The 12,219-nt window shown below is 40.7% G+C and overlaps 1 protein-coding gene across 1 annotated transcript in view; it reads left to right on the forward strand.

Moving 5' to 3' along the window:
- Positions 1-364: 364 nt before the first annotated feature.
- The window catches only part of LOC102945628 (maestro heat-like repeat-containing protein family member 1), a 67,070-nt gene continuing 55,215 nt past the window's right edge, over positions 365-12,219 (forward strand). Inside the window, exons 1-5 of the mRNA XM_027820480.3 lie at positions 365-910; positions 4,787-5,024; positions 9,708-9,826; positions 10,136-10,264; positions 11,478-11,640. Coding sequence (XP_027676281.2) covers positions 4,994-5,024; positions 9,708-9,826; positions 10,136-10,264; positions 11,478-11,640 — 442 coding nt within the window. The 5' untranslated portion in view covers positions 365-910; positions 4,787-4,993. The remainder of the gene's footprint in view (positions 911-4,786; positions 5,025-9,707; positions 9,827-10,135; positions 10,265-11,477; positions 11,641-12,219) is intronic.

Genomic DNA, 12,219 nt, shown 5'->3' on the forward strand with positions numbered 1-12,219 from the left:
CAAAGCACAATAGGGTCATGGCCCATGATGGGCTCCTAGGCGCTAGCACAATACAAATAATTAATATATAGTTGTTGAGGCTTTCAAACTGTACCAGACTGATTGATTTGATAGCCCCTCCCTGACCCTGCCCAACTCCCAAACCTTGTATACTCAGTGCCATTGGGTTTCATGCTCCTTTTACATTGGTTTTACACCAGTAACCCCACTGACTTCAATGGAGTGAGAGGAGAGTTAAGTGACTACCAGAAGAATCTGTTAAACAAGCCTTGTAGCTGATCTCCTAGCAACAGTATGGTAGTCCATTATGACCTGTCCTGACAATGGATAAGTCACTGGCATTCAGTTGGTTGCATGGGTAGACACTGGATATTCTTATATTTGTTCCAGTGAACTCTGCTTTGAAAAACCTAAAGATCTAATGAATATTTAGGGCCAGAGCCTCAGCTGGTGTAAATTGGTGTCGCTCCTTTAGGGTTAAGGGAGCTATGCTGATTTACACCAGCTGAGGACCTGCCTCAAACTGTTTTCTCCTTCAAGTAAGAAATGATCATCCTTCAGTTTACCTCAGAAGTGTCTGTACTGTATGTGGAGCCTGATATTAGTGCAGTCTGTAAGACTGAGGGGAAGGTTTACTGAGTAGGAGAGACTCAGATAGACATTTTGAGAAAGAATAACGGTAAGCATTTTAAGAGCTAGTTACATTCACTTCTCCTAACTTACAAATATACTTTGTGTCTTTTAGGTTCTAGAAGTACAGAACATGGTGATGTACAAGTTCATCTTAACCAATAAACAGAATGAATTAACAAAAGTACAGTTTCACTGAGCTAGAAGCAACCAAATCTGGGGAGAAGTTTGAACAGAACTTTGTATGGTTTTATTAGTAATTTATAACACCAGGAAGAGAGTGAGTCTGAGTTCTGTGTAGCATATGGTCTGTGTTAGAAGGCAGGTTGAATGAGCTCATAAAACCAGCCCTTTCCCAGTTACCTTCCTCAATATGAGTTTCTTAGGAGTTCAGCAATGTTCAGATCCAAGGTTTCTGTTTGGCTACCATGGATAAGATGGCCCAGCCTCAAACTCTGAATCTGGCTCCTAACTATACTTCAAAACCTGAGCATCTTTGGATCCAGGGCTTTTTCATGCTCATCTCTACTTTTCATCATTTACACTGTTTATTTACTCCTTTGCATTTCACTCACCTTGGGAAATGAAGCTAGATAAGTCATTTTCACTTGCTGATTCTCATGCCTTAATACAACAGAATAATGCTTGGGTTGCAAACACTGGAAGAAAATGGTTAAATCCACACAATAAATTGTGTTCATTGAAATAAATAAATAATGAAAACATTTCTGCTCATGCAGAATGGGTCTTGGATGCAAAATGGCTCATGCAGAGTAGTTCTTGCCAGGAGCTATTGTAGCCTGCTGCTCAATATATATCAGGCATCTCTGGTTGACATAATTTCTAAACAAAGGATTACAATATCTGATGTAATGCTGCAGCTATATCTTACCCAAGAAAGCCTGCAAATTGAATCACTTCTGTTCTCCCTGTCTCATAACACAAGACCCAAACGGATATTCAATACAAGGTGGTAAACTCAAAACTGATAAAAGGAAATATTTTTTTCTCACATAGCACACGATTAGACTGTAGAACTCATTGTCACAGGATGTCACTGAAGCCGAAAACTGAGCAAGATTAAAAAAGGAACTGAACATTTGTATGGATAATAAGAATAGCCAGAGTTGCTATAGTTAATGCTAATATACATTTTGGAGATGATATTAAGCTTCATGCTTCAAGGCTTAAGCCAGTCTTTACTGGCAGTTAAGAGGTTTTTTGCACCTTTCTAAGAAACATCTGGTACTGATCACAGTGGGACATTACATGGAGCATGGATCTGATCCTGGATCGCAATTTCCATTATATTCCTTTGTTCCTCTGCTTGTATGTCTGGAGGAATGTCTAGATGACATTGACAACTGGATGTATTGGAGCTTTTAAATAAAGAGTTGATAAAAAGTCAACATTTACACACAGTAACCTAAAAGAGAGAATAAATGTGATTCTTGGAGTGGCTCTGCATATTCCCACATATGAGTAATGAACTAACCAGTGCATCTTAACAATAGAACCTTCTCTGAGCAGTGCCTGTCGCTGCACACATCTTCCTCCTCTTATCCCTCCCCTCAGTGTCTTCAAACATTCTGAGGATGAGGCTATATCAGGGTATGCTGTGCCTTTTACCAACTCAGTTCCCTCCAACCAGTTATGCCAGATGGAAGTGAACCTCTCCAGTGGATCAGGTCTGGGTTTTTCTACTATATTTTAATGCCTTTATATAATTGTTGTTGTTGTTAGCTTTTAGTGTTTAGTTTTAGTTTTAGGTTTGGTTCCCTGTGATGACATAACTGAAGAAGAAGAAGCCAGGATTGAAGAGATGCTCTTCTTGCCCAGCTAGCTTCCTGGAATTGGACGACCACATTAGGTGCTCTAAATGCCTCAGAGAAAGTCACTCTCCTTCTTTTGATGTTCTGTGGGTTAGACTTACACACCCAGAGTGGGTAAGGAGAGGCAGAATAGTCTGTATGTGCTCCTAAGCCAATGGTTTCTGGGAGATTGTTGGATCCGAAGACCAAGAGGCCTGTTTCATCTCCAACTGCCTTGTCTGGTAAGAGTAAAGTTCCTAAAGGATCCCACTGGTCTGGGTCATCATTGGTTCCCACTCCTGTTCCTGTTTTGTTGGACCATCCTGTTAAAACTGCTAGGGTGTCAAAGGCATTGTCAGGTCAGCTGGTGGCTAAAGACCCCACATTTAAGCTGCTGGTTCTGAAGAAAAAGATGAGAGAGAAGACTGCCACTGTTAGCTGTGCCAGATCCCATAGGTCAGACTTACTGGATCTGTCCGATTCTCTCATGTCCTCTGCAATTCTGACACTGAAATCTAAACCATTTCCACATTCGGCTTCACAGCACACGGTTACGGAGCTGAAACTCTTTCCAGAGCTGCTGATGCCTAAACCCATAATATTGGTACTGTTGTTCATTCCCAATTCAGTGTCACTTTTGATTCTGAAAAGGGCTATTACTGAGGTGGCTGATGTTCCCCGTTAAGCTTCTGAGCATTCATCGGATCTGAGTGAGAGACTACTGGGGAAGAGGAAGAGAGAGGCTTTGATAGATCTAAATCTGCTTCATCTGAAAAGGGGGGTAGATTAGAAAATTATTGTGACTGACTCCAGATCCATCTTTGCCGCCTCCTCCGCCTACTCCTAGAAGTTCACCAGGCTGATCCTTCTGACCTTTTATGTCTCTACACCCGCTGTTGCTTTCCCTGACGATAGCTGGGATCTGAGATTGGATCCTCAGAAGAGGATAGAGGAAGAGTTAAAAGATTTGAACCATCCAAATTTTTGTCACCTACGTCTGGGTTTCCTCAGTCTTTTGGAGCGTTCCTCCTATGGATATGTTCCTGGATCCCAATGATTGGAGAGACTGACAGTCCTGGTCTCCGTGGTCTAATCTACCCCCAGAATTTTTGAATCATCCACCTTATGGCTGTAAAAATGAGGTTCTGACTGATAAGGATCTGGTAGCTGAGGATTATGTGGATCCAATCTGCCAGATCCGTCTGCAGCTCAAATGGTGGTTCCTGACATTTTGTCGGAAGAAGAAGAAGAGGTGGTCATGCCTCTTTTTGAGCAGGGTCAGGTGGATACTGACTTTGATCCTGATTTGTCACCTGATGAGCATATGGACATTGGTGCTGCATCATCTTTCTGAGCATCCTTTGCAATTCCACAAATCAGCGGGTTGTATGGCATCCACTTTGGACTTACCTTGTTCCTGTGGAAGAAGTGTCACACCCTGTATTCAACACTGTAGGTCCTCCTTCAAGGAATAGGACATCTTTACCCATACTGTTTGCAACCTGCTAAGACTGTGTATTTTGTCAGCCTATCTAAGATACCAGACAAATGCTATCAGATACCTCATGAGTGTTTTTCATATTTTCATACTCACTGTGTTTACTGTTCCTCTAACAAGAGCCAGAGGATGAGCAAATTACATGTCTTGATAGCCAAGCTTCCATTTACTCTTTTTTCACAAAGACAATGTGGTTCTTACACCTGATCCCAGGTTTTTACCAAAAATAGTGTCACAGTTTCACATCAGTTAATTTACCAGTGTTCCCCCCCTCCTCCAAAGACTCATGCTAATAAAGGGGAAAGTGCTTTACATACTTAAGATGCTAGAAGAGCTTTGGTATCTTATTTAAATAGAACTAAGCATTTTAGGAACTCTTCTAAGTTATTTCTGATGCTGAGAGTGATGAATTGTCATGTATCTGCTCAGACTATTTCCAGATGCGTTAAGCAGTGTGCAATTGAATGTTACAAGTTAGCAGTAATACCTGTGCCCGCTGTTGTGAGATCTCATTCCACTAGGGCAGTAGCAGCATCATTTGTTTATTCCTACTGGGGCAATATGTAATGTAAGGCTACTACTTGGAAGTCAGTCCATATGTTTACTAAACATTATGAGCTGGATTTGGCTTCAAGAGAAAATATTAGGTTTGGTGGAGCAGTGCTGCAATCATTAATTAGGACACTGTTTCATCTCCTGAGTTTTTACCACTGCTTGCCAAATTACACATAAGTGGGAATATGCAGAGCCATTTCAAGAAGAAATGAGGTTTGGTTACTTGTAACCAAAGTTCTTTGAGAGGTCTCTGCCTACGCTCACTTATTGCTCTTCTTTCCCCTTTTCTCAGAGTCCTATTTTGGTTCCTTTGGGTCAGTGGTGGAAGCAACTGAGGCAGTAGACGGTGCAGCACCCCTTATGTAGCCTCCCCTTCAGAACGTTCCAAGACAGTGAGAGGAGCAGCAGGAGGGGGCACACATGTGCTCTAATAGGCACTGCTTGGACAAGGTTCGACCGTTAGGCTGCATGGGTCAGCCCACTACCCACATATGTGAACATGCAGACATCTCGAAGAACTCCAGTTACAAGTAAGTAACCTTTTTTTTTGTTTCCCCAGATGCCAGTGAGAACAGTTGATAAATACTTTTTAAATGGTTTCTTGTAAATAATCTTTAACTCCAGGAAAACAGAAATCTCGCTACTGGGTTGAATCGGGTTTTAGGAGGAGACTCTTGCTTCCTTCATATTGACACTTATTGAAGAGACTTGTTCAGAGATAGTGGGCAGGTGGATCTATCTCTTAGGTACTTATCTGTTCCCTGTTATTGGAGTATCTGAGTTCCTCATAATCTTTAATGTATTTATCTGTGAGTTAAGAAAGTGCTATTCCCATTTTACAGAGGGGGAACAGAGGTAGAGAGAGACTTGCAGAAGGTCATACAAGAAGTCTGGGGTGGAATAGGGACCTGAACTTGGGTTTCCTGGGTCCCATTGTGCCCTAACCACTAGACAATCCTGTTATAATAAACAGCTGCACTAATTTAACTGAGAACCTTAAGCATTGCCATGTTTGTACCTGGCTGCATCAAAGGTAAGCGTGGGCAGGAGCTCTTCAAAATTAGGCTAGGCATTTGTCATTTGATTATGATGTAGAGAGGTTTGCTGCTACTGAATGAGACGCAGTGGTATAGCCGTCCTACAATATTTTAAACAATCAGCTAAGTGTTAGTAAGTAGCTTTTACTGTAAAAGAAAGGAGCATTCTGCTGACAGGTACTGATGACGGCACTGATAACAAATCTGTTGGGACAGAGTGTGAATGCACCTTTCAATTTACATAACTGAGTTAATCAGACGCCCCCCAGGCAAAACAAAAGGAGACTGTGAAAAACCCCACAGTTTGGACTGAGTGGGCAGGCAGCGAGGCTTTGATAAGTATTGTTCATTTTGCATCTGTGTGCGGGATGGAAGGCAGAACACATGGAAACTGAGAACAGACAGAACACCGAGAGGCAGAGGCAAAAAGCAAGAAAGCCAAGCACTAGCTTGTGAGCACAGTGTGACTTAGAGAGAGAATTTTGGGTCTGGTTTTGGCTAAAGAGGCTTGGGGGCTGTGAAACTGCACCTTTTGTTCTTGGTTCCTCCTGAGTTCAGAGATGGAAGACTTTGTACGTTCCTTGTAAGTAAACAAGCAAGCGTCAAAGAAAATGCCACATTCCAACAATTTCTTCTTCCAACTGGCACATCCCCAGGGCCCTAAAATTTGACTAGCCACTCAGGTCAAAAAGCAGCAACAGGATATTATTAAAATGAGACCTGTGATTTTGGCATTTTTCCTTTATATGTCTGTGGTGAGCTGTGATATCTGCTATTGATTGTGCATAATTCTTAGCTACAGCTAGTCTGTACTAAAACACACTATTGTTTTTGTTACCCCATCTTACCTTACCGTCCTACTGCCCACCTGTTATGTATTGTCTGTTAGACTATAAGCTCTTTGGAGCAGGAAGTGTCACTCACTATACATTTACACAGTGGCTAGTGTGATGCTGTTATGACTTAATTGAGGTCATTAGTCACTACCACAATATCAATGTAAAATAATGATGATGATGTGATATTTGCTTTCCTTCCCCCTCTAATTAGTCTGTGTATAACTTACTATGAAGGACCACTCACCCAAATTAGGATGTACAATGATCCAAGTACTTCAGTGTTGGAAGGAACCACTTTCACATATGTTATTGTTTCTGTTTTAGTTTAAAACAACTACAGGTTGTGCCTAATCTGCCCAAAAATGTCTCTTTAAATGATTTAGTGAGAAAGTAGGGATGGGAAAGTCTTTAGCTGAGATAATATATAATTAATTCATCATTACCCCTTATGATTTAGCCAGTGTAGGATTGTGCACTACAGCACATTTAAGAACTGATGTATCCACGTTCTGTGGCCATATGTTGTGTACGTGACTTGGCTCATTAGGGTTTGTTCCATGCTCTCATGCGCTATGTTGGACTTTTTCATAATTCTATATTGGTCCTAGCTAACTTAATAATAGTATCTTAAAACAGGAAATTGATAGAGGAAGCCAACTTTGCTATATTACAGCATTAACATACAAGGTATTACTATTTCCTGTAATAGTTCAATAAAACATTATTGTTATTAATGATGAATAGCATTTGCACAGCATTTTACATCTTGAAAGGGTGGTAGAAACAACAGAGCCAATCCTGCTTCACCCTGATGCACTCTCAAAGGCCTTTTTCTAAACTGCTGTAACACCTTTATTTTCCTAATGGTTCTGTTTGAAGAGAGGAAAATAGGAGATGGAAAAGGAAAGAAGGAGAATCTGTCCAGCTCTAGGACAGAAAGAAAAGAGAAAAGGCACATTCATACCAGGCCAGGAAGTAGGCAAATCACTTGCTAGATACTATAGGAGAAGTGAAAAGGGAGGGACTCATGCCCACCCAGCTCAGGAAGTGCCTTTCAGAGAGTCTGAATGATCCAAAGCCAAACGTCATACTGAGAATTCCTCTCGTCAGCGATCTCCCTAACAGGACTTGAATACCAAGTTATCTTCCTATCACCACACAACAAGCAAAACCCGTCACAGCTATATTAAGAAAAGGAGAGAAAACAATATGGAGAATATTGTTACTGTGACTATATAAATCTGCTATTAAATACATTGGTGACCTTGAACATTGTGTTTAGTTTCAGGATAACAAGAGAGAGGCACAGAGAATAACATTTAAATTCAAGTCCATCCTCTTGCAAGGCCAAGACATCAGCAACTAAAAGTGAACATATCAGCCAGGGAAGGTCAAGTTCTATTTTCAGTTATGCTGGTTCAAATCCAGATTTGCTCACGCACCACCTTGACAGGTGCAGTGTAAGAACATTGGTAAATGGGAGTAACTCAATTGGTTTTTAATAAGATTATCCTGGATTTATACCTCTGGAACTGAGAGAAGAATTTGGTTCTAAAATGATACCACCCTTGGTCACATCAAAAAAAGAAAAAGCAGAAACATATATGGTCCAGAGAAGGGCAACAAAAGTTATTAGAGACCTCATGCACCCAGACTAGGGGCAGCATAGGTATGCTATGATTCTTAAATTTTAGTTTTCTTTTCACTTCATCATAATTTCATTGTTCCTCCCCCACCCCCCGTACTTCATGGTTTTCTATAGCCATGGTACCTCTAGACTAAAGGCTATTGTGTCTGAATTAGTGTCTGTCCCTTAAACCTGCGACTTTGGTGGCTAAATCCTGTGCAGCTTATTGAAAAGGTAGGAGGTTCAGCTAAATGTCCGTCTTTCCTGTCTTCCTGTGGTGGCACTGTTCTCACCCTTGAGATTAATGGTTGACTTGGCTGTGGAGTTTTATGGGTAATTTCTGCACTATCCCTGTCATTAGAAGAGTGTCTGGTTCACAGATTGACAGATATTTGTAATTAATTAAAATAAATGAATAATACTTTGCATTTTTGGTAACACTTTTCCTCCAAATTTTTCAAGGCATCTGACTGCTTACCTGTCTAGAGGTCGATTGAAAACTATTATTTAAATCAAAATTAATATTAATTCAGTTTTTCATAACTGCTTGTTTATCTTTCTTTTTTTCTGTGAAGTCTTCTGACTTATTAAGTTGCAACTTGTAGCAATCCAAACTTTCTGTCACAGAGCCCATAGAAGTCAGTGGTAGAGCTGAACAAAATGTTTTGACTGAAATTTTTTCCAGCAAAAAATGCAGGTTTGGCAATACCAAAATGTTTAGTAAATTCATGTTGATTTTGCCAAATCATTTGTTAGGTGAAAAAAACACTGGAAAAAATAAAAAGTTTATTTTTGACATTTTCAAAACAAAAATGTTTCAGGTTTTCAATTGAAAATGAGTTTTTGTTTTGTTCCTTTAACCTTTTTTTTTAATTAAAAAGTTTTAAAATGCTTGAAACGTAAACAAAACATTTAATTTGACCTGAAACATTTTTTTTTGACTCTTAAATTCACCAAAAAGAAAAGGAATACTTGTGGCACCTTAGACACTAACAAATTTATTTGAGCATAAGCTTTTGTGAGCTACAGCTCTCTTCATGAAAGCTTATGCTCATATAAATTTGTTAGTCTCTAAAGTGCCACAAGTACTCCTTTTCTTTTTGCCAATACAGACTAACACGGCTGCTACTCTGAAACCTTAAATTCACCAGAAATTTTTTTAAATTTTGGTTTTGGTTCAACCCAAAACATTTTTTTATTGCAATTGTCAGTGAAGTAAAAAATACATTACTCACCCAGGTCTCGTCAATGGGAGTCTTTCCATTAACTTCAATGGTCTTTGGATGATGGCCATAGCTCCTGTGCAATGTGTTCTATACCCTCTCATTGCAAACTAAAGATTCCTTCATTTGCATAGCACTTTCCCTGTCACAGTGATTACGTTTTTCTTCCAGACTGTTCACTGTCTTCTCTGCATTACAAATCTGAGGCATTTGCAGGATCATGATAGTGTGAAACCTCTATATTCCATTGTGTCATTAACCATTTTGGACAGGGAGTGACAGGTCCTTGGCTGGTGTAAATCAACACAGCTCCACTGAAGTCAATGGATTTAAAGCACCTAAGGATTTAGTCCAGAATGTAGGGAACATTTCCAGAGGAACTGATAGTGTGAGACTGTGCATTTCACTGTGTTTTTTGTCCTGCTTGACAGGGAGGTGGTGGGTATCCTCCTATTAGACAAGAATTAACTTTCTTTCTTTTTGTTAGCTTCAAAAATATTCCAAAAGGCTTTGGGGAAGGGAGAAGGAGTAACCGAGCTCACTGAATTGGACAATGAGGAGGTGGAGATAAAGAGCATCCTAGAATGTCTTGAGAACAATGATTTGGTATGAACAGTCTTTATGCAATGCAAAAACAGTTTATATGAACCAGTCTCCTTCATTTTGCCTCTCCCATATAAGCCAACTTCTCCCCTCGCCTGTTCCCTGTGATTCATCCCACCTCTCTACTTACTTGATTTGATTCAGTCTATTTCCCTCTCATGTTTCCCATATGCTCTGATTCCTCTCCTGACCCATCCCACCAATCACAATAGTTGGAATAATATTATAATCCACAGAATTTGTCAGAAACTATGTTAAATTCTCACTTTCCCAAACATCAACCTAAGTCGCTGTTTTCTGTCCTCCTTGCAGTTGTCTGTGGAGCACCAGCTCCACATCTTGAGAAACCTAGAAAGAAAAATCAGTGTTGTCAACCACCTGAACAGTGACCTGGCTCAGCGTCTGCTTGACATCACCTCCACCAATCTAATCAAGAATACGGTAAGAATATAAGATGTAGGAGAGAAAGAGGGACTCAAAACTGAACCCAGACATCCAGGTCTTATTCAGAGGTTCATTCTTTCTCTAGGTAATAGTGCCATGAACAATAAAGGATGGTTACTGGTGTCCTGGGCATGTCACATGGCACATTTCTGAAGCCCATATGATAACCTGAGCTGAGATTTTGTCAGCTCTCATGAGCTAAGTAAACACATTCAGGTTTATTCAGTAACTGAAGTGAACTATAACAGATGCTGTGGCACTTTTGGCAAAATTGTGTTCTAGAGCTAGTCATTCTGTTTACTATATGTGAAAATCCTCCTGTAGATGCATTTTGCTTCAACTGTCATTTAATGTTATTTATTATTATAAACATTTATTATTTGTATTATAATAGTGCTGAGGAGACCTAGTAAAGGACCAGGACCCTACTGTCCTTGGCATTGCATAAACACAGAACAACAATACAGTCCCTGTCCCAAAGAGCTTGTTGGTGTAGAACTACTGCCATGATCAGACCCAATTGTGGCTGCATGATCCTTTAGAGATTATATAACATATTATATGCGAAGTGCTTTGCGATCCTTCAGGAACCCAAATTTAATGCTGTTTTATTATTTTATCATGGATAATTGTAGGAAAGCAATGCCTGTCCTGGAATAGCGCGTTACCTTTGTCTGTCTAAACAAGGCATTTAAACTTATTTCCTCATTAGCATTCTGCCCGTTTAGATGACAGGACTGAATTCATCCCTGATGTAACTCTATTGAAGTGAGTGGAGTTATGCCAGGAGTCCTGTTCCTTTGCCATGGGATCTGAGTAATTCCCATTGATTTCAGTGGGAGTTACCAATGTCCTGAAGCTGGAAAATAGGATCCCAAGGATGAATTTGATCCATGATGCTGTAGCGGGGAGACCATAGGACTGTAATGACTAAGATAGGATACACCCTAAGTTAATCAGGTTGATCTCTTTTCTAGTTCCCTTATAGGATTGCATTATCCTCCCCCCCCCGCCCCCCCCCCCGCCTTCTCCTTCCCCAAACATGGCAGGAGGGAAGGGAGACATGGTTTCCAGATCTCAGCTGAAGCTGTTCACTCCCTTACCTGTCTCTTGGACTCTTTTCTGATGGTAATGATTCCACAGAGAAAAGTCCTTCATGTGTAATTCTGAGTGCATCTAATAAGGCAAGAATTTCTCTGTGCTGATCAAGGAACTGAAGGAGGAATTTGAGGAGGCTGCCATTGCAATCCTAGTGGCCATTGGGAAGCACTGCCCAGGAGATGTCGTGGCCACGCTACAGGAAAGATTCCAGCCAAAAGTTCTGCCCCACCACAGTGTCCTCTGTGCAATGGAGAAGCTCTGTCAACTCAGTGGTACCATCTTTCTGAACTTCCTGTTGTCTGAGTTTCTTGTTAGATTGGAAAGTGTTTCATGTTATTCTCCAGGGAAGTGTTCACATGTGTGGCCCCACTAAACGGGTCTGAGTTATCTGGGCTTTTCCTATGTACCCTTCATATAATGACTGCTACTCTGTGGCTGGTCAAAAATTTCCCACGTAAACTGGCTTTCAATGGAAAATTGGGGTTGTGACAAAATGAATTTTTTCATTACAAGTGTCTGCTTTCCTTGGGAGATTCTGTTTGGCTGGTTTTTTTGTCAAAATATTTTAGCCCCAAACCTAAAGATTTTGCCAAAAATGAGAGTTGTGGTGCCTCATGGAGTTGTAGTTTGCTCTTCATATTCCCGTTCTCCTCTATGAGCTTGGATCAGCTGCTTGACTACATCTTCCACAATGGATCATGGTCTCCCCTCTTGGTGAAGGGAGACCGTATAATGTGGAGAGCCTGGCCATGGTGCATTATAGAAGATGTAGTCCAGGTGGGCCGCCCAGCCTAGAGAATAGAATGGGGACATGAAGAGCAAACTACAACTCCCATGAGGCACTAAACTCC

Source organism: Chelonia mydas, chromosome 3, assembly GCF_015237465.2.
Source record: "Chelonia mydas isolate rCheMyd1 chromosome 3, rCheMyd1.pri.v2, whole genome shotgun sequence".
Classification (NCBI taxonomy): domain Eukaryota; kingdom Metazoa; phylum Chordata; order Testudines; family Cheloniidae; genus Chelonia; species Chelonia mydas.